General features: G+C 37.9%; 1 protein-coding gene across 3 annotated transcripts; it reads left to right on the forward strand.

The window, feature by feature from the left end:
* Positions 1 to 2,485: 2,485 nt before the first annotated feature.
* LOC102080730 (uncharacterized) lies at positions 2,486 to 21,515 on the forward strand. Of its 3 annotated transcripts, none has more exons than XM_019367142.2 (18): positions 2,486 to 2,553; positions 3,377 to 3,423; positions 3,512 to 3,544; positions 4,309 to 4,354; positions 8,568 to 8,722; positions 9,554 to 9,688; positions 9,922 to 10,116; positions 10,407 to 10,469; positions 10,610 to 10,783; positions 10,975 to 10,988; positions 11,803 to 11,825; positions 12,908 to 13,008; positions 13,980 to 14,071; positions 15,128 to 15,354; positions 17,024 to 17,183; positions 19,728 to 19,890; positions 20,016 to 20,069; positions 20,168 to 21,515. In XM_019367142.2, exons 2-18 carry the CDS (start codon positions 3,396 to 3,398, stop codon positions 20,434 to 20,436), a joined length of 1,932 nt encoding a protein of 643 aa, XP_019222687.1. In that variant the 5' UTR covers positions 2,486 to 2,553; positions 3,377 to 3,395; the 3' UTR covers positions 20,437 to 21,515. The 3 variants fall into 3 exon arrangements, with proteins under 3 accessions (XP_019222687.1, XP_019222688.1, XP_019222689.1); XM_019367143.2 differs by having other exon boundaries at positions 15,275 to 15,354; XM_019367144.2 differs by lacking the exon at positions 10,610 to 10,783.
* The last annotated feature ends 1,971 nt before the right edge of the window (positions 21,516 to 23,486 follow it).

Consider the following 23,486-nt stretch of genomic DNA (forward strand, 5'->3'; position numbering starts at 1 on the left):
GTTATCATCATCATCACAAATGTATTCATATTTTATCCAATGAATAAATTTGAAAAGAATATCAGTGGCCATGTTTTTTTTATGATGCAGTTTTTTTTATTTATGGTACAACTGGTTTTGTTGGTAATCATTGTTACGTCCCCAGGAAGAGGTCTAAGGGTGTGAGTGTGGGGACACCAGCATATCACAGCTTTATTTTTGTCAGCAAAGATATTTATGATATTTATGAATTCATGCTTTAATATTAAAAATGGCTTTAATTTGCTTATGAGGCACTTTTCATTGGTTAGTCACCCGGCTCATGACAACAGCACCCTGGTGTGATATGGAGCGTGTTTCTTTTCAGCCTCCTTTGTTGGGGCTGCGTTTGCTCAAACCCATTTGCATTGTTTTTATTAGTTAAAGGAAACATATATATGTATTGCTTTTCTAAGGAGATGCATTTTAAAAATGATTTTCCTGAGAAAAGCTCCCTGAGGTTTACTTGTCTCATTAATTGTCTCAGTACTTGGGGCTGAGAATCAGAGAGGAAGAAGACAAAAGGTGTGTGTGGGAACACGTTATTGTATTGTTCAGGGTTTTTTTTTTTTAAAAAAAGATGAGAGAAAGTCCTCTGGCTACTTCATTATTAATTTAAAGACAGATACTTTAAAGCTTTTAATGAAACCATTTTGTGATGATTACTTTTTTTCCTCCAGTAAGCAACACTATTCTCCATTTAGAACTATCCTGTGTGCACATACCCACACATTCTTGCATGATGTGTAAGTACTGTAGAAGGGGGGGACGGGGGCGGGGGGGAGTTATCGTCAAAGCAGCTTCACAAGTTTGTGCCCACAAATCTTAAGATTCAGGCATGAGTAATACAGGAATGCTAAAACAAAAATGCAGCTGTTTGCACACTAACTATATGGAGGAAAAACAAAAGAAAACCTCAGCATGCAGACATAACAGTAACATAACTCCCACAGGAGTCTTCTGTCAAAATGTATTTATGATGTACATACTTATAAATTTTCCCTCTGCGGCTCAATGGTGTCTTTGGATCTCATTGTGCATTAGGGTACATGAATCCTGCACTGCCATAAATAATGACATAGTCACATTTATATCAAATGATTCAGGATTATAGTGAAGTTGTATTTAATCAAAATAGTCATGATCTTGTATTTCTGTTTTATTAAAAAAAAAAAATAAACCCGACAGCAGCCTGAAATGTAAGAAATGGAAATATGTCACTGTGTGTGACGTTTTATAATTGACAAAACCTGCAGAAATACTTATTGTCCTATACACTGCTCATACACAGTTTTAAGACATTAACTACAACATAGGTTGAGTTAGCTAAGAAAAACATTATCACTAAACATATCCCAGCTCATACATACAGGTAATTTCAGTCATTTAAAATTCCCACCTGACCACCTCTGATTATTTATAAAGTCATAGAAAATGTATGTGTTATAAGCTCCCAAAAAATGACCTGGCACTTTTTAAGCAGCTTTGAGGATTTTTTTGTGGAAAAAGAAAAGTCCATGGTCACAGCAAAGAAGAGAATAATATCTGAGGATCTGCTTTTCCTCCTTTCAGCCCTTCTTGCATGTATCACCTCCCCTTGTATCTGCTGCATTTGTTCGCACGCCCACTTTCCTTATTCATGTTGAGACAATGATTAATGCACGGATATGTTTCAGAGAGTGTCTCTTGTTTGTTTCTGGTGTGTTTCTAGAAAAAAATGCAGGCAACGTGGTAAATTCAGGTTTATTTATATGCATCAGGAGACACCAGATCACCAACAAGAATTGCCAATAGATAAGATAAGATAAGATAAGATAAGATAAGATAAGATAAGATAAGATAAACCTTTATTAGTCTCACAAGAGGGATAATTTTGGTTAGAGTACAAGAGCAGCAAAAAATTAAGCTAAGAAAATGTGTAAAAGACGGACCCGACAACAGCGTTTGCAGTTGCACGCAGTTTTTATTGGCTCTGGTTTTTCACTGGGCAACTTTCCAGCTGCCCTGCTTGTAGCACACACAACCACACACCTCAGGTCCCGGAAAACACTAAGGGCATCTTGATCATAGGCTTCCCTGACACCGCACCCTAAACCCACTGCTCCACCCCTCCCCTGCAGCTGAGTGTGACCATATTTTAAAGGCCTATGCTTTAAGTTCTATGCTTTAAGTGAACATGTGACACTTCCAGTTTTGATCCTTCGATTGTCAGTCTGGTTTTGCTGGGACTTGCAATCAGACTTGCGCTGATATATTGCATCCAGACTGATGCAATACATCAGTGTCCCCTAAACAAAGGTGTGCGTACAAAAACGCAGACGTGTATCACGGTGTGGCAAGCAGATATATACGAATGACGAGCTATCAAGCTCATTGTAAGCTGATTGCTCATATAGCAAAGTTCTGACAAGTCAAGTTTTGTTTTGTTTTTTGTTTGTTTTTGTTTGTTTGTTTGTTTGTTTTTTTAGAAGAAAAGCAAATTCCTCAAGATGGAGCTAAATGCTGCAAAATGCGTCACACGATGAAGAGTCGCAGGTCAGTCAAGATCACCTATGATCAAGATGCCCTTGTGTGCTATAATGTTTTTGTGTCTTTGTATATTTGTCTATGACATAACTGACGTATTGCTTGTGAGTTTATACTCGTGTGGCTACTGGCTATGGCCATAGAATACTCTGAAACTTTTCTGTTTGTTTGTTTATTTTGTGTTTTATTATTGATTGATTGATCATATACGTAAATTTGATAACTTAGCTCCCAGATGAGCACTGGTGGCTAATTAACAACTTATAGAGGTATATAGAGCATGCGTTGTAAATAATGTCGGCAGAGGTTTGCTGAATAGAGCGTCCTGGGATGGAGTAAAACTACCGTCCTGAATGATTGTTGGCAATGATGCTATTGAAACTGGATTGCAAAGAATGAAGCAACGAGAAGGCAGGAAAGCCAGATTGCGCTTAAAAATCTTCATGTTGTAGGGTCACATTGTGACAGGTGAAGGAGCAGGAATCAGTTTTGACATTTGCTGGTTTGAAATTCTTTTGCAATTCTACTTGAGTGGAGTAGAAACCTTTCGAGATTCACTGTTACATTCAAGATTTTTAGCTAGATAATGTGCAGTTACTGCATTCTCCAAAAATGTATATTTTACTCAATCATGTAGCACTTCCAGAAGTTTTACAAACCAGTGGAGGTTCTTCTTTTACTTTCTTTCTTTTTTTAAACACAAGCTCACTGATCCTGCCTCCTTGACTCTTTATTATCAATGGGTTATTTTTAAAAGCTGTCACGAGGGAGGCGTGGTCTTAAAAGTATTTAAGCAACTATGTTTGCCGCTTCTTCTGCATCTCACTGTCAGATGACCAAAAGGCTTCCAGATGATTCCGTTTCGGGCTCTCGGATTTGGTAGGCGAATTTCCCACCTTTACTGAAATAGATTTTGAATAATTTTAACAATTTATTTTTCTTAACTTTATAATAATCCTTCTTTCAGTTTGTTTAATTATTGGCTTCAGCGCTGCATATGGTAAGTAGATTTTATTTTCATTTATTTATTTAATGAGCTCAGAGTAAATTTTCAATATGCTCACTTGTTCCAAACAACTGATGTTTTGTTGTGAGCTTGTGTGGAAAAGTGGAAATAAGGAGAAAGTGGAGGAAAAACAAATATATACAGTACCATGTATCATGTAAAATGTCAATCATATCCTACTTATTAAATTAAAACATTATTATTTTAAAAATAAATGCTCTTTGTTTATGTGTAAACCCTATTTAATCTATTTGAAATATTAATTAAGCGGAAGCGAATGGATGGATGGATGAAATATTAATTTAACTAAATCCGATTAAGCCGTGAGTGGATGCTTAGAGGGGGGGGGGTCTTTTTTTTTTTCCATGAAAGAATTTCATGAAAGTACACAGAAAATTATTATTACTGTTTTTTTTGTTGTTTTTTTCACTTTCAGCTGTGTTTGCAAACCTTTGTCGGGAATTTGCACTGCGTGTGTTTCGTCATAAGATAATAAGTTACAGGGGCGTTATTGAAAAGTGAGAGGTAATTGATTTGGCAGCGAGACTTACACTGATACTGTACTCGTCTCTAAAGAAGAACTGGAGGGCGTTTTTGTGTTTCACCTATTAAAGTCTGAATAATGAAATTTGCCAGAAAACGCTGTCGTGCTATTTCAGCTATATATGTATATCCGTTTAGAACACCTGCCTACATATTAACACGTTTTAGCTTGTTAATGCCATGACTCACAGCTTTGACTTTGCGCTTGTTGGCAGAGCCTGCAGTTGGAGCAAATGCAGCCTCCAAAAACCACTGTTCCCGGTAAGTCTCACTAATTGTGTGTAACTAAATAGAGACTTGAGGAAGAATCTAATTCTCAATATACATCATCCACATATGATAATGGGGACCCAACCATCCAGGGTGTAGATACATGTATCTATATCTAATACTTTGCATTAAGAATATTATCAGGGTTCCTGGGTCGTTGACCCAGTGCTTTCAGTTTTGTCACGTGTAGTTTATGTTGCCACATCGATGTTCTCATTTCCTGTTTTTCCTGCGTCAGCTCGTCTCTTGTGTCGTTAGCCAGATTATGTTCAGCTGTGTACTCACCGGGCTCTCATTATCATCCTCATCAGTCTGTGTATTTAAGTCCTCTGTTTGTTTACCATTGTGTCATTGATGTTATGTGGTCGTTTCCGCCTGCGTTCAGTCTCTCAGCCAGTCAGTCCTTTCGTTCCTGCCCTGTTCATCCACTCTTCATAATAAACCATCTTCAGTTCTTCACTATCCACGAGTCCTGCGTTTGGGTCACTTCCTCGCCTCCACACAACACAAATCCTGACAAATATAAGGGGGGAAGTGGGAAAAGTCTTATACACATTATCCTCCATTATTTATTGTTATTGTTATTATTATTATTTTTAATATGTATAACATGCAATAATTGCTGAAAAAAATCAATTATATGATTAACAACATAGAACGCTGATGAACACTGAGGTCTAGCAGGACAAGCACTGAGATGAGTCCATTGTCAGAAACCATGAAACGATCATTTGTAACCTTCAATGATTGACTAAATCATCCAGGTAAGGAGTCTCAGACTCAAGTCTCAGGCTCAGACTGAAGAAGTCATTTGGATAAGTAGCGAAATGTTTCTCTCACTGATAAATGTCACGTCCAGATGAACTGAATCAACTTTCTGGGACTTCACTAGTGTGTTTCTGCACTGTGATGATTGCTGAAAGCGCCTTGAGGCCGACGTTGTTGTGATTTGGCACTATATGTTTATATAAACCTATAAAATATTCATCTGCAGATGATCAGTCAGCTGTTTTATAGCTACTCCTTGGAGATTGGCTTATAATAAGACAGCTGGGTCGTATTTTTAAGTACTGTTTTAAGTAATAAAGATTGGCTGATCATATTTAAGTTTTAAGCATTAATTAATGATAGTACTCGTTTTCCAAGCGCACTTAGAAACTCCGACACGGAGCCATGGTGCCATGCTGCAAACAGGCATTTCTGCATCTCTGCCATTCAAAAACACTTTGTGTATAGTTTATTTTATATAATATTGTGTTAGGAAGCACTGCGTTTAGGTCGCAGTCTCCCCTGGAGGCGTGGGTTCAAATCCCACTTCTGACACCACTGTTACGCAGAGAGTGCTATGAAACCCACAGGCATCACTCTCACCTGACTGAACAGAGAGCAGCCTTAGTTTATTGGCCAATCTTTTACACACACAGCAACTTCCATCCACCTCTCTCCCACATCCAGCAGTCCACTTTTATATACTCTCAGACCACGCTTTCTCAATTCAAACTGGCCTATGACAGAATCCTTCCAGAGAGGAGGAAAGAAAAACAAATAAGATTAGTTTTCACAAATAATCCTAAAATTATCAGTCACTTGTCAAAATTAAGCAGACATGTCATATATACATACACAATTTAAAGGTCATTTCAAATTACTTTAAATTTCTGCAAATGGTTGACCAATCAAACACCTACGCTAGCTCACATTTTATAATAGAGCTTAAAAAAAAAGCCGCCTTTTTTTATTTTCGGGCTTCCTCTTTATCGGAAAGAAAAGGTAGCTGCCACAGAGGTTTGACCTGGTAACTTACACCAAACATTTGGCTTCCATCTTGGTGAATAGGGATTTAGTGCTGCCTAGCATATTGAATACTGAAATGTAAATTTTCTTTTTCAAGAAAGCAATTGTGAAAGGTGTTGGTTAATCAAGAAGCAGCTCGCTGACAGACAACAGGAAGTGATAGAAAACGCCTCAGGGCTCATGTCAGAGCGCCAACAGACACATTGAACCTGCGTGTCTGCATATCTTGGTTCTAACAAGTTTTGATTTCAGTTTCTGAAATAATCAGAACAGACTCTCCAGCATCAACAACCATTCCATGTTCAAAGTCACTTCAATGTCAACTGTCAGTAGGTTTTTTAAGCATGTCTACATGTCTAAATGCTCTGAGTTGCTACGTTTTAATTAGGTTATTGGATATATGCATTAAAAAGCAACTGAACAAGTATACTTAATGAAATGGATAGTGAGTGTATATGTACTACTGTTAAAATACAGTTATGGCTTCTTTTTCTTATTTTTGCAAAAACTGATCATCTTCCTCTATCTCACCCTATCTCTAGTATCATCTTTTATCACATCCACCCTCTGCATGTCCTCCTTCACTACATCCACAAATCTAATCTGGGATTTTTCCTCTTGCCCAGGGCTCTAGGGTGCGACCAAATTTGCGACCAAATTTTTCAGTGGTGCGACTAAAAAAAATATTTGGTCGCACTGTTCGGGTAAAAAAAAAAAAAAAAAAATCTCTGCAACTCTCCGTGTGGTCAACAACAGACATACATTATGCCCCTATCGTGGACTAAACCAATCAGAGCTAGTCAGGGGCGGGACCTCTCTGATTGGCCGTGGTCCAGTTGAAAGTGCAGGTGGAAGAGGCGGGGGAGGGGGAGGGGGTGAGTAGCTTGAATAAAGCGATATCGATTCATGAACAGATTCCACACAAAGACGTAAACACAGAGCGACCCGACGCATCAGAATCAGCTTTGTCTTTCTCGGCTTTCTCACCCGAAGGCCCGAACACGGAAACGCTGTCGTAGCTCACCGAGCCCACCGTCCGCGCTGTGTTTACATCTTTTTGCGCTGATTATGAGCTGCAGGTTTTGTCTCTCCGACCAAAATTCACCAAGCCAGCAGCAAAAGAAGCAGCAAACTACGCTTCACATTTGATCAATGTCGTCATGAATTCCCTCTGAGTTTTGCTGTTTTGCTTCCACCACGATAAAATTACACTTCATGCACAGCTCTCTCTCTCTCTCTCTCTCTGTACTTCAAGAACAGTTTCCCGTCTCAAATCTCTGTTTTCTGCATTATTCATTCGCTTATTACCCACCAGTCTACCGTTGTTTACAGCGCTGTCGGCCGCTGTCTTTTTCTTTTCTTTTCTTTTTCACTTAAATGACCTCGGACAAGAAAGCCTAATTTCTGCTGTTCAATACTGAAGAAATTTAAACTTCTTAAAATTGTGCAAAATTACAGAATATTGCAGAATATTTTAAGGTTATCTGCTATAAAAAGTCAGGTCAGAAAAATCTCCTTCATGTTTTTCTGTGTTTTATTCTCAGTTACTTTGACACAAAGGCATCTGCTGTGATGTTCACAATTCTGATGAAGTCTCACATGTATCAGTACTGATAAATGATCAGAATTATAATATTTCTGACTGTCTGAGGAAAATTGAATCGAATGGATTATAGAAATCAGCGATGATACCCAGCCCTAGTGAGCAGCCTAGGCCTGACAGAAGTGGATGTAGCTGTAATAAGAAAAGAACTATTGATAACTTTTCTGTTAAGTTAAGGCCTGATCCGTCTGAAATTCATAGCCAGCTCTAACACGGTGCCATCAATCTTTGAATGCTGAAGAAGCACAGTGTATACAGAAAACACATTATATGCTGCAATAAATGCACTGCCCAAGTGTCCCCTCTCCCCACTGCCTTTCAGCAGCATGCAACAGCAAACAGGTCGTCAGAGGAGCCAAGATGATGATTAAGTTTAACATTTTCTACAATATTGACAAAGTATTTTAAGCACAAGATTGTTAGTTAATAATTTAGAAATGAATATTGTCTGTATGGACTGCAACTCCCCGCCCCAAAAAAGTGCACATGTAAAACTGCGGTGTTAAGTGATGCGGTTGAAAAATTTGAGTGCGCCTAACTTTTGTGCCGGTGCTGTGCGCCCATGGCAAAAAGTTAGTCTAGAGCCCTGCTCTTGCCTGACAGCTTCATATTCAACATCCTTTATCCTTTGTCCAATATATCCTGCATTCTGTTCTTCACCTCCACCTCCTTTATGCACTGTCTGTTGCTTTTGATGTAAACTTGTTTACCTTCACCACCTCTACTCTTATGTTATGATGTTATGTATGTGCAATAGAAATGAGTGACAGGGATAATATCCTGGGTTTTGTTACCTGTGCTTTTCAGAAAAGACTGCAATGGAATACAATATGACATCCAAGAGGCTGCTTGCTGTGAAAACAAACTTCATCCAGGTTCAAACCTGTTTTGTTGTGGAAAGGAGCCTTACAATCCTGGTACAGCCACTTGTTGTAAAGTTCAACATGGAAAGATCCTCACAGGTAATGAATTTGTGAATTAGCTGACTAAAATGTTAAATTAAATGTTGACTTTGTAAATGTGAAAGAAACAGAGTGCCTGAATGTAAAGAAGCAGCTTCAGTGTTTTACTGTTTTGTTGTCTTCATTTATGTGTCGGGAATCAGAACGATCTCTTTAAACTCCTGTTTTGGTAGCTGCAGTTTGGAGAGAAGTTAAATTGCACTGCTTGAGAATAAAAAGGTTAATATTAATACTTTACAAATTAAACTTGCAGATGATTGTATAGATTTCCTACTTTGGTTTGAAAAGCTACATTACTTTTACCTCCCTTACGCAATCAGCAGTGACTATGATTTAACTTGAAGCATTTATATTGTGCTTTATAAGACTAGAAATATCCAAATATAGAAGATTACAACCACATCTGAATTTTAAGAGTCTGCCAAAAAAATATTTATCATTGATTGATCCATCTGCTCGCACTTAGTGTTGGATGTTTCAATTTATTCATTGGGTTAGGGTTAGGCAGAAGAAGTTTATTTTGGTGTTTTTTATTAACTCAATCTTGCATTCTTCCATTTCTTTCTTATAATGGTTGCAGTACATGAAGAAATACAACAAAAGATTAAAGATTTATTGGTTTTCCCCTCACAGTTTTCATCCAGCCCATAATTTATTCCAAACAAGAGGATTTTCTGCTCAAATATAAGAAAAACCTACCGGGATACTTTTATGACTCAACTTTTTGCTTCTCTCTATACTTCTGAACTTCCTTGCAGTGATTTCATTACCATATACCACTCGCCATAACAAATTTTCTGTTGTTTACACTAAGCTATCTTGTTTTTACAGCCAGTGTTACTCAGGGTCTGAGTGAAAATGTGTCCAAGTGCTGTGACCTGAAGGCCTACAACCCAGTCAATGAAATATGTTGTCAATCAACCATCATATCAAAACCTGGACCAATGGCTGAATGCTGTGTTAAAGGTGAGCAGACACACAGTTGGAAAAGAAGACTAAATTACATCTTCATTACAAATCATTACTGTCAGTGAAATATTATTAATTAAACACAGAAACATTATTGTTTTTTCACTAGAACAAATTTACAATTCTGTGAAATGTACTCCATTCAAACATTTTGAGGATACTGGAGCAGCTTCTCAGTTGAGTTATATTTGAAGTAAAAAATGTTAAAATGACAAAGATCTTTTCCACAGATGTCTTTGATAAGGACAAGCAGTTGTGTTGTGGTCCAGCTGATAATAAGACAATTCTGGTGAGGAATTCCCGTCACCATGAGTGCTGTGGTCACAGCCAGTATGACACTGAGACTCAGTGCTGCTGTTCAAATGAGGAGAAGATGGAGATACAATCGAAGGATTCATCCTGCTGTGTCAAGAATTTCACTCCAGGTCAGCTCAGTACATAATAGCATGTCATACTGTGCTGAATGGATTTCATGACATTTTTTGTAGTTTGAGTCCACTTTTACATGTCAGTCTTTAGGTATGTCAAACTGAGGTGTGTCACATCTGTATGGTTACATTTGCTTAAAAAAAAAAAAAAAAAAAAAAAATCAGCTTTCGATTAGTTTGCTTGTAGCAAATTTCAATTTTTCCATTTTCCTTTGGATGGTTAAAGGAAGCTTATGCTAATTACTGTGAGTGAAGCCTGTATGTTGAATTTGTCTTTCCCTCTACAGGCCTTTCAAGTGGAAATACCACCTTCAACAAACCTTCACCAAAGCATGGATATTGTGGTGAAGGTGAGTAGAGCTGATAAGACCTTATAATCCTGAATAAAAAAGCAGTCTTTAATGGATATCATTTATGAAAAACATGTAAACCCAGCATTTAGTTTAAAGGGTTGATCATTTAATCTAAAAAACAATGATCCTTTCCACAGAGATTTACGATATGGAAAATAAGTTGTGTTGTGGTCCAAATAATGATAAAAAGATCCTGACAAAGAAGTCCAGAGATCATGTGTGCTGTCATCATGGCCAGTTCAACGTCAAAACTGAGTGCTGCTGTTATAACAATCATATTGCTGAAGTACAGTTGACGAATTCATCTTGCTGTGAGTCAACTATATTTGGATGTCAGAACTTGTCAATTATTTTTAACAAAATAAAAGCCTAAATACTTATCATATCACACTGATTCTCAAATTAAGTAATTTACATTTTTTAATTTTTTGTTTGTTTTTTGTGGGGTTCTTTTGTTTGTTTGTTTTGGTTAATGAAAACTCTTTGTGCTTTATATCCACAGGTATGAAACAGCAGGTAAGTGTTGTGTTTCTTGGGAAGTCCAGGGGACCTCGGGAAGTAACAGTAAAAATGTCAAGTTTGAAAAAAGGGACAAGAAGACAACTAGGGATGTTGGGGGAAATCTCCCAAATAGAAGGCTGCCAAAGTAAAACAGAGACACAGTGAGACAATATAATCAATCACATGTACATGGGTGAACTCTCGAGAGAGAGTCACACCAGTACACTTCTTAATTGCAGGTTATATAGGCATGTAGGTTACTCAACAGGGCGGAGGCAGTCTCCGCCTGTTCTCAGAATATAGATTGCAAATGCATATCTTGCTAAAGAATATAGATTGCTTAACAGACAAATGCATATCTTGCTAAAATCTTCTGTTCATGCTATACTAAACATCTGCTTATGTGGAACTTTCCGTTCCTCTTTACACAAGAACTTGTCTTCACAGGCATATGATAAGCATAGGCAAGGCTTCATGTTTATCAGGGTGAATCGTCATTCAGAGTTTACACAATCACAAGCAAAGCATATTTGAATAATAAACAAAATCTTTTCACAAGGGATTAAAATTATATTTTTTTTTATAAAGTATTAAACAAAAAATGTGTGTGTGTGTGTGGGGGGGGGGTACAATTAGTGTCAGGGTTACAATTCGGTTATGTTTAGGTTTAGACTAAGGGTTATGATTAGGTGTTCATTTTTGATGATTAGGGTAAGCGGCTAGGGAAAGCATTATGTCATCGAGATACCCCACGAAGATATGAAAGCAAGACTGTGTGTGTGTGTGTGTGTGTGTGTGTGTGTGTTAAATCTTATATTTTATTTTTCAGATATTCAAGCTCCAACCCAAATGGTAAGTTAATGGAAACGTTTTGTTATCATTTCACGCCTCGACCAGCACAGCTTTCTATTATCCATCTAATCGTCAATGCCATTCATTCATACTTTGCAGTAAAAATCACTATAGTTCCACTTTATATACCGTCAGTGCACTTTACATTGTTAAGGACCTTATATAGAAAGAAACTCAGCAATCCCTTTTGAGCAAGCGTCAGTGTGAAGGAAACACTCCACTGAAAGATGTACAATCATACAGGTAATGGTTGATTAACTTACAGACGCAACACTTTCACAAAGTACGACTATTTTACAAAGTAGCAAAGGATTGTTTGGACTATTTATTTAATTTTCTTTATATTCTCAAACGGTCAAAAAATTTAAGTTCAGGTTTTTTGGAGATAAGAAAGTTAAGGAGTTTTCTGTTTTCCACATTGTTTCGCTTTGTTTTTGCTCACTGATTACTTTCACTTAAACATGATGGTTAAGTTTAGACACTAAAATATTTGGTTTGGGAATACATTTGTTTGTTTGTTTGTTTCAGTCAGAATGTATGTCTTTACAATAACCTGAAAGATTAAAAATAATGTTTGGGACACTTAGGAGATCATTTCCATGTATCCTTCGCATATGTGAAGAATAAACATGCTGCATCATGGGACAGATGCCTAATGACATTAAGTGTGTATCTATGAGAGGCCAATCGCTTTGACAAAAACTCACAATGGAAATGTTATTTTAGCTTGGTCAAATAATCCAACAGTTCAAATAACACATGGGTTTATAACTGCCATTCTGCCTTATCTGACACATGGCTGCATTTTGCACACCAGTGGAATTGTGTGCAATTATACGTGACAACTGACTCCCAGAAAAATATAACTCTAGCATGATTGGAGGTCAAGGATTAGAAACCAACCAAACTTCCAGAAAATCATTAAACCCATTACTGCACTGAAATTTGCATAAAATTTAAATATATGTTGTATGGCCTACATTATAAAACAAATTGTTTCCATACTTCTTTTTTTTTTTTAAATTTAATGTGATATGGACTGTTTTGTGCTGATTGTTGCCTGTTTTTACAAACATCCACAGCACTGAACCAAACACACATCTCTGTGGGTCGTCGTGTTACAATCCAAAGCAAAATCGCTGCTGTGAGAGTAACCACGAGCCTCACTCACTTGACAACTCAGGTGTCACTATCTATTTGTTTGTTTGCCTTAGTTTTGTAGTTGTTTTGGTTGTTACTATTGTATTACATCATTCTGTGGTGTATGTAGTATGTAGCTATGTAGTAGAGTAAGTTGAACAAGGTAACCTCACCCCAACAAGGCAGTTAGAGCTGAATGAGCAATTGTTTGTTTGTCATGTTTGTCTTATGTGTATCACTGTAAAACCAAAGAATTACTTGAACGCGTCATTTGATTCTGTGGTATTTATTATTTTGGAAAATACCTCTAGGAGTAAACAGTTAAAACAAAAGACAGAAGATTGTTTTAAAGAACCTTTAGTGGATTTAGTGGAATGTAGTAGTGAGAATGCAAACTGACATGATACCCAAAGAAGCAGTAGCAGCATAACATAAAAAGAAGGATTTTACCTTCCTACCTGTGTTTGACATATTCATCCACCCCCCTTCTACAACCAGCTGAGCCATGCTCTAGGATTTATAGTCTTTTTTTTTGTCCAAGTTGAGAAACTATGTGATCACAAAAATATGATTGTCTCACGATCATTCTTGTAGGAACTTGCATTGATAGTCATGAAACATTAATATGTTATTCTAGCAACAACAGGAAGAAGCAATTGCTCATATAATTGTCAGTTATTATACACATTTGTGAGTCTATCTCAGCTCTTGACAGGTCACGGGTCTAATGGTAAATTAAGAGATGATGAAATTATGATTATGAGAGAAATAAGAGGGGGGAAATCAGATAGAAGAAGTCTGGGTGTCTGTTTGAACTCATTCATTGTTAGTCAAAATCAAAAAGTGTAACAATGTTTTTACATCACTTGAAATTCAGGACAGTTCAAAGGATGTGAAAACACAAACTCTGACTTCAAACAGTGAATTTTGTTTCAGAAAATTTGAATCTGCAGTTGAAACTTGCTTGCTATATCTCCTTTCTCCTCTTTCTACTCTCTAAACCCCCCTGTTTAGGTCAAAGGAAGGCCACAGCCACCGTGTACAACCCACATACTCAGGTCTGCTGTGATGGACGTGTATCTCCGTGGAAGCCTTGGATCGATCAGGTAATGTACTAATTGCTCCCCACCCCCTACTGGGAAAAATGATCAAACCACCATTTCCACTGAAAGTTGAAAATCTAAAGCACTGTTTTACTAAAGCAGAAAAATGTTTTAAAGCCTACAAACTGGAAAACAATGCACATCCTTTTATTATTAAATTCAATCATATAGCATTACAATGTAGAAAGTTGTCAAGAGTGCTACTCTTTGACAATAGAATTCAGAGGTCCAGGTCACTGCTTTCACACAGTGCCAGAGGCTGGATTCTATTTCTGTTTTCTATGTGTAAAATTCCCTTAACACCGTCTGTGTCACAAGCGATGGCGGGGACTCAAGCGCAGAGCAGAGTTCAGTTCCAAAAAGTTTTATTTACACAATCACCAGATGCAGAATATTTACAGTGGGGGAAATGCAGGGTTCCTAGGGTCCAGGGGGAAAATCCGGGAAGGGGAGGCTCTCTTACACACACTCTCTTCTTCACACACGTCCACACAGCGGGTAGGTTACGGGTCCGGGAAAACTATTCACAACAGAGATTGGTTAAGCAAAATCACAGATGTACACACAAAACTTCACTGAGGCTATTGTCTCACTAACGTGTCTCGCACAATCATCCGGTGATGAGACTGTCTGCGTCCCGGCTTTAAATGGCAAACACATAATGGCAGCCTGATGGGTGGGTGTGTGGACCAAGGCCGGGAGCCTGCAGTGAGCTCCGCCCATACGGCAGGGTGAGAGAAAGAGTAGTAAACAAAAACACATGTAGCCTTGTGGGGCCAGCCGGGCAGACACGGGGACCATGATAGCCCTTATTCATTACTGCCAATACAAAAGGATCAAAAGTCTGGTAAGGCTGAAAGACTGTAGAAACATAATGCATAGATGTTACATGTATGTAATGCAGAATTTTCGCAAGTGTTTTATATTCTTAATTTGCATTTTTTGATCTAGTTTTTTTTCATAACTCATGCATTTCTCTGTTTGGCTCTGAATGTGTAAACTACAGAGTCTGGTTGTGCCTGCTTGCACAGTTTACTGTATTATGTCTGATTCTTCAAGTGCTGTGGAGAGACGCCGTATGGCTCGGCACAACGTGGAGTTCTCTGTTGTAATAAGACCTTGTACGAGGACAGAGATGATGGAGAGGAATGTTCAGAGATGGGTATTCCTTACAACCCGGCTAAAGGGACCATATGTTGTTCTCAGTTTCATGGCAGCCCAGGACAACACTGCTGTGGGACAGAAATTTACCGGCCTCGTACTGAGATCTGCTGCAATGGACACAGGTGATTGTGTGCATGTGTTCTGTTTACCTGCTTTACATTGCTGATAAAATCCAGTGAAAAGGGATTTCTTCTTTTTTTTTTTATCTGATTAGTATCTAATGGCACCTGTTTTGAATTTAGTCAGTCAGTGCAGCTGGGAGCATGGAAACTAGTTTAATCTATTGTCTTCTGAGTGAGGGTTAAGGGTAACCGGAGAAGTAGAATGAAACATTTTTCATAGCTGATGATTTCATATGGTTTCTAAGACACACAGTTGCGTAACAAACCTTGCCCTGCCTTTCGTTTGGTTCCCAGGACTCTTAAAATACATTTCTTTCAGTCTGTGTGGGGTCTCATTGGGTTTCTGTGAGCTCATGACTCATCTTAGAGCTAAAGTATTTAGCTATTGCATCAATAAGTATTTTGCAATTTGAAGTGACACATTTGTGTTTAATATATAAATTATTGCCCAACTCACCAGGTATTTAAACTCAGGATTCACTTTTATGGTTATGTCTGTAGGAGTTAAACTGGTTGACTTTTTGGCTGCTCTTGAGTCTGTTTCCAGTTGCAGTAGCTGTCAAAGTGCATTTGGTATAAATGCATTCTATGTAGACAATGACTGAGAGCTTAAAGTGCAGCTCTGATGTTCTGCTTTCAGTGCACAGCTTGTGTAAAAACAATGAAATGAAGAAGTTATCTGCCAGAATGACACCCAACACTATACATAAAGACTGTCACAGGATAACCCATGCCTCTGGGGGACTAAGACTGTGTATGGCCCACAAAAAGCGAGAACAGCAATTTCTATTGTTTTATATCTAACCGAAAGAATAGAGTTGTCTCAGTTGTGAATGTGACACTAATGCTGCCATGAACCAATTCTTTATTAGTTTGTTTGAAGTGGTAAGTAGGTTAGATAAAATACATATTTCTGGTAATGTTAGCAATTCCCAAGTCATCATCTTCATACTATAAAATAATTGTGCAGGGGGCCTATGCATTCAACACCATTTATTGCAAAGTTAAATTGTCAGTATTGATAATTCAACTTATCTGGGATGTTTGAGGTTTACTCTGTTCCATAATCCAATCACTTTGGAGATCCAGACTGCCAAACAGGCAATGGTAAGTTCCAAGTCCCTTTATATTAGGGAGGATTGGGATCTTACCAGGTAAAAACAGAGGGAATGTTGTCAGTCAAAGATAAGTGGAAGTGGAAGTGGATGGATGGATGGATGGATGGATGGAGTGAAATTTGTGAGATAATTAATTAATGCTTGCATGGTTTGTTCTGGGAGAGGGGCTTAAGCTTTATAAGCCTGGGTTATTGCTCCTGAAGGGGAGTTTAAGGTGGCACTGTAAGAGTAAAGCTTGGCTAGTAGCCCAACAGTCACGAGCCTAGCCTTTTGGAGTTTCATGTAGTTGATTTATAATTTTCCATAGTTATTTTTTTTTAAGCAATCTTAAGTTTGTTGGCACAAGTTTCTTCATTGATTGTTCATTCCACTAACCTGGTTATCACATTTTTTTGTAAATAAACTGGATGCTAGAATTCCGGCCTCAAAGTGCGTTTCCTCCATCGCATCTGTTGCCTCCTTACAGACTCATCTAACTCAGCCTCTTACAAACATAATTATTTATTTTTGTCCTTATTTGATATTAATTTGTCCCTCTGTTTTCCAACCAGACATCTGAAATCAGAAAACATTCACTGCTGTGGGGTCAAAGCCTACAACATTAAAGACCCACAGATGAAGTGCTGTGCAGGAACACTGTACAATCTGACATCATTAGACAAGCATGGAGGGGATGCGCAGTGCTGCGGATCCATTCTGCAAAAGCCACAGGTAGAATTAGTAATGATGTTATGAAAATATGTTGTTTGTTTATCTTATTTGTGTATTCCACTGTATTATGTCATTAGATTTAACACAGCTACTCCTGCCTTGATGCAAAGTGAGAGTAGGTATGTTGGACACCCTGTCCCATAACTTTTCACACTGTGTGTTTTGTTTACAGTATCCTATCATTGTTAAAGCGCCTCTTTCTGACTGGTGTCTTCTGCCTCTTGGTGTCATTTCAAAATGACGGACAAACCATGATTTGATCAATATGAAAATGGAAAAAAGAAACAACTGTTAAAAAGTTACCTTTCTTGAGCTTTTTAACTATCTCAGAGTCCTGTCTGTAATTTTGAAGCAACATGAATAACACTGGTAAAGGAGAGAAACTGATATGGGCCTGAGGGGTAAACATTTAGGAAACCGCAACTCTCTCTCTAACTGCATAACTGAACTACAAATCCAAAATATATTTAACTTAAGCACAGTCAGCATAAAGTGAATGAAAACAGCATGCTGTAACAAGTGACTCATCACTGGAGCTACTTGGAAACTGTTGAAAACTTTTCATAAACATTTAGAGCAGGGCTCTAGAGTGCGACCAATTTGGTCGCAAATGCGACCAAATTTTTCAGTGGTGCGACTAAAATAAAATTTGGTCGCACCAATGCAACCAAATATGTTCGGGTAAAAAAAAAAAAAAAAATCTCTGCAACTCTCCGTGTGGTCAACAACAGACACACATTATGCCCCTATCGTGGACTAAACCAATCAGAGCTAGTCAGGGGCGGGACCTCTCTGATTGGCCGTGGTCCAGTTGAAAGTGCAGGTGGAAGAGAGAGGTGAGTAGCTTGAATAAAGCGATATCGATTCATTAACAGATTCCACACAAAGACGTAAACACAGAGCGACCCAACGCATCAGAATCAGCTTTGTCTTTCTCGGCTTTCTCACCTGACGGCCCGAACACGGACACGCTGTCGTAGCTCACCGAGCCCACCGTCCGCGCTGTGTTTACATCTTTTTGCGCTGATTATGAGCTGCAGGTTTTGTCTCTCCGACCAAAATTCACCAAGCCAGCAGCAAAAGAAGCAGCAAACTGCGCTTCACATTTGATCAATGTCGTCATGAATTCCCTCTGAGTTTTGCTGTTTTGCTTCCACCACGATAAAATTACACTTCATGCACAGCTCTCTCTCTCTCTCTGTACTTCAAGAACAGTTTCCCGTCTCAAATCTCTGTTTTCTGCATTATTCATTTGCTTATTACCCACCAGTCTACCGTTGTTTACAGCGCTGTCGGCCGCTGTCTTTTTCTTTTCTTTTTTTTTTTCACTTAAATGACCTCGGACAAGAAAGCCTAATTTCTGCTGTTCAATACTGAAGAAATTTAAACTTCTTAAAATTGTGCAAAATTACAGAATATTTTAAGGTTATCTGCTATAAAAAGTCAGGTCAGAAAAATCTCCTTCATGTTTTTCTGTGTTTTATTCTCAGTTACTTTGACACAAAGGCATCTGCTGTGATGTTCACAATTCTGATGAAGTCTCACATGTATCAGTACTGATAAATGATCAGAATTATAATATTTCTGACTGTCTGAGGAAAATTGAATCGAATGGATTATAGAAATCAGCGATGATACCCAGCCCTAGTGAGCAGCCTAGGCCTGACAGAAGTGGATGTAGCTGTAATAAGAAAAGAACTATTGATAACTTTTCTGTTAAGGCCTGATCCGTCTGAAATTCATAGCCAGCTCTGACACGGTGCCATCAATCTTTGAATGCTGAAGAAGCACAGTGTATACAGAAAACACATTATATGCTGCAATAAATGCACTGCCCAAGTGTCCCCTCTCCCCACTGCCTTTCAGCAGCATGCAACAGCAAACAGGTCGTCAGCGGAGCCAAGATGATGATTAAGTTTAACATTTTCTACAATATTGACAAAGTATTTTAAGCACAAGATTGTTAGTTAATAATTTAGAAATGAATATTATCTGTATGGACTGCAACTCCCCGCCCCAAAAAAGTGCACATGTAAAACTGCGGTGTTAAGTGATGCGGTTGAAAAATTTGAAAAGTTAGGCGCACCTGTGCGCCCATGGCAAAAAGTTAGTCTAGAGCCCTGATTTAGAGGCTTTTTTAAAGCAGAATAATCATCTTCTGTGTATATTTTATGATTCTTTCTGCAAAAGCTAGACTCACAACAATTCAGTAGAGATTATTGGCAAAAGAAGCAATTCTAATCTGAACCAGCAACAATTATCAGGGTTGATGAACCATTATAATCATGTCCTTTCAAATGCTTCATCTCTCTATCATGAAACTGTTTGCTGGAAGTATTTACTGTATATTTGACAGTCAGACTGACTTTAGTCAAAGTAATCTTTTATAGTAATCTCCAAAAATTTTACCTGATATCAGCTGTGTATCAACATTACTGGCTGAAGTTGACTTTATGGCTTGTCTGAACTAACACAGTGTTCAATGAGTCCAAACAATCATGCTTCTATTTAACATAAAATGCTATATATCTTTTCAAAAACCAGGACATTTGCTGCTCAAGTGAGGACAAAGAGGTGCTCTACTCTGCCAAAATAGGGTTCAGATGCTGTGGTCACCTTTACTATAACACCACCCTGTGGTCATGCTGTGCTGGGGGGCTGAGAAGAATCCGTGAACCAGGACAGGATCAGAGAAAGATGATTAATGGTCTGTTGTGTCTGATGAGATGTTCTCTCACAAAGTTTATCTTCAGTGTATGTCATATTATCTCAATGCCACAGCCCAGATTCTGTATTTAACCAATAATACACCTATAATGTTCTTGTTTTTAGGATCCAGACTTCTATCTGTGAATAATCTGAACAAAATCGATCTTTGCAAAGAAAGTAAGATATCATCTGTAATTTAGATTTTTTTTTTTTAAACATCAGAACAAATGCTGTTTACAAGTATATGTAAAGTACTTGTGTGTCTCATTGTTTAGTGCACATTGGGACTGTGGAAAGTGTGTCGCTGCAGAGCATTGTGTTCAGGAGTGTGCTGAAGGTCCATGGGATGGAGGCCAAAGTGAAAGCTCTGCCATTCCCTTACATCCTGGAAAGAGATGATCGCTGCAGCTCCCCTAAACTGATTGCTGGGAAGACCTACTACTTTAACAAAGTTAATGTTTTCATTGATTTCAATCATGACTCTGTTCTTCAGTCACTCCATTTCATTATTTGCAAATGTTCATCTCAGGTCACCACTGGCTGATGTATACATGGTCAGTGTGGATCTGTTGCTCCCTTCTTTGAACAAGTTCTCTTTTTTCACATATTTACTCACAGTGTTGGCTTTGTCACACAGAAAATTAATTAATTACACATCACATTATACTGGTTAACATTATTTTACAAAGTAATTTGTTACCATATTTATTACAGAGTACTTGTTGCATTGCAACCTAATATACTCACCCCAAATTACTCTCTGATGCACCCATCACAGTGTGAATGTTTGCTTGAACTTAAACACAGAAAGAAGTCGTTGTATGAATGTGTGAATGAGGGACGTTGTATCAAGCGCTTTGAGTGCTCAGGTAGGGTAGAAAAGTGTTATATAGAAGAACCTGTCCATTTATCAGTAGTATACAATACTTCACATGATATGTTGTTTATACATTACTCTGCCTATGTCCAGCCAAACCATGTTGCTCTGTTGTTAACACATCCCAAGATGTCTTATCACAGACAGAATTTAGGTACTTTAAGTAAAGAAAACAAAAAACAATGTAGCTTTTAACTTCAGTTTTACAGGGACTCACATTGTAGTGATTCACACAACTTGACATTAATCAATACTGTAACACAGTAAGCTGGTGCACAATGTTGTTTCTCAAATCTAAATTTGAACAAAATCTAAATGTAACTTTGATTCTTGCACTGATCTAAAATACAAGGGACAACTGTGTGCACATGTCCTTGAACCATACAATTCAATACTTGTGGTAAAGTCCATGATTTACTGTGATTGTTAATTCTAATGAATGATAAACACTTAATGCCAATATCATGAATACAAATATGTTAGAAGGACCCACTAAAAATTCCATTAGTTTCTGTTTCTTTGAATGTGATTCATGTAAAATAGTTAATGGTAAGGATAGGTATGGGAATTTAAGAATGGTAAGGAATCTAGTAAGGACTTGAGGGACATTTAAGCTATAAGCAAACATAAACACTGCCTGCTTGATTTAGTGACTTTGTTGTTAATATAATATATTGCATATATATATTGTAAATGTTTAATATTTGAATGGACCTATTATCCTTTAAGGATTCAAATAAATAAATACAAACACTTATTAAACCTGCTGTGTTTTCTCTTGTATTCAAATAGCTTCAGGATACTAAAAAGCAACGTGAGCAAGTAATCTAAAATGATCTACCCAACCAATATACCTCTGTTTGGCCTCTTAATGTAGCTTTCATTGTTAATAATAATTATATCCCATTATTATTATTATTGTTATTATTATCATATCCCCCATTATATCCCATTAAAACTCAACTGACTTATAGTTTCTTTGAGCATTTTCTAACAGCTGCCCGACAAAATAGTATAAAAGAAGAAAATAAATACTTCCCATTATACTATTATCAGTTGCGTGGGTCATCAGCGACAATCTTTCATTGTCATTTTGCTCACAGTAAGAAATCATTCATCCATTCGCTACCGCTTATCCTTTTTCAGGGTCTCGGGGGTGGGGGGGGGCTATCCCAGCTGTTTTAGGGTGAGAGGCAGGATACACCCTGGACAGGTCGCCAGTCTGTTGCAGGGCTAACACTCAGACACAGACAACCATTCGCACTTACATTCAGACCTATGGACAATTTAGTACAAAGACATACTAACTGTATGTCTTTGGACCATTTATGCAGGTGTCATAGCTATTGTGTAACTTCAACGCACGGACAGCATGAGATGCTTTGTGTTCTGCACACTTTATAGATCAGCTGTAGAGCAGACTTCAGGTTTACATCCGAATAGTTTGTCAGCACTCTTCAGCAAATCCTGCGCTCCACCTGAGTTATTAGGCTATAACTCCGAAAACATTTTCAGGTTTTATGAACTTTTTATCTGTGCTGTTTCTTACATAAAAGTGTTTATTTTGCAATAATTCCAGGAATGTGGAGGACTTGTTTTCACTAACACTAACTTGATTAATGACACTTTTTCAAAGAAACATCAGGTGAGATTCATGATTGCATAACTGTCACAGCAGTTTTGCAGATGTACGTCGTGCTCTCTCAACCGTTGAACAAACTGTAGTTAGGTTTTGGCTTGAACAAAAAACAAAGTTCTCAACAAAAAAAGTTAGAAGACTTTTCTTTTTTAAGTTGGTAGTGTGCTTTATATTTTGAAAATACTGCCCAACAATCTCCATGCTTTAAACAAGCAAGGAACTACTACTGTGTGATTCTGAAAGAGTCACACATGTCTGTTCCCAGAATAAAGTTGTATAAAGTGTCATGGTCCTGGGTCATTTTGACCCAGCAGTTTAAGTTTCCTGTGTTTTTGGTCACACTTTGCTTTTTGTTGAGGATTACTCCAGGTTTCCTAGGTTATTCTGTTCAGTGTTGTTTATTAGGTCCCCCCCCCCCCTCGTGTCTTGGGTCAGTATTTTCAGTTCCGTGTCCTCCCTGTCTTGTTATTTGTAATTGTCCTCAGCTGTGCTCCCCGTGTGTTCCCACATCCCTCATTACCTTCTGTGTATTGATGTCAGAGTCTCCCTCTGTTCCGTGTCTCGTCGTCCCTCGTGGCTGTGTTTCCCTGTGTGTCTCCTTCAGTATCAGTTTAGCTTTTTCCCAGTTTAGTTTAAGTCTAGTTGTGTATGCTTTCCCCATGTCTGACAATAAAGCTGTGGCATTTTGAGTTTATCCCTCGTGTCTGTGAGTCTGGGTTGGCTCCTTCGCCTGCCTGCACACAGCCGAATCTTGACATAAAGTTGTTAAGTGTATAAATACAACTGGCGGGATTTTGCCCGATGAGTAATTGCATAGTTCGCTACTCTGTGTGTCTCACTTCATAAGATTTTTTTTTCTAAAAGATTCCTAAAATTTCGAAATACATTTTTTAAAGATTATTTTTATTTTACTTTTTGTTCTAGATGCCAAAGTAGGAACGATTTTTAAATAAATTAATGCATATTTTGTGTGCAACTTTTAGAAAGACAAATCTATTCACCTTCAGACAGTCTATAATAAAATGATCCACTCTCTTTCTGTTTTTTCTTTCTCTATAAAGCTGATTGTGTTTTATTC

Source organism: Oreochromis niloticus, linkage group LG14, assembly GCF_001858045.2.
Source record: "Oreochromis niloticus isolate F11D_XX linkage group LG14, O_niloticus_UMD_NMBU, whole genome shotgun sequence".
Classification (NCBI taxonomy): Eukaryota; Metazoa; Chordata; class Actinopteri; order Cichliformes; family Cichlidae; genus Oreochromis; species Oreochromis niloticus.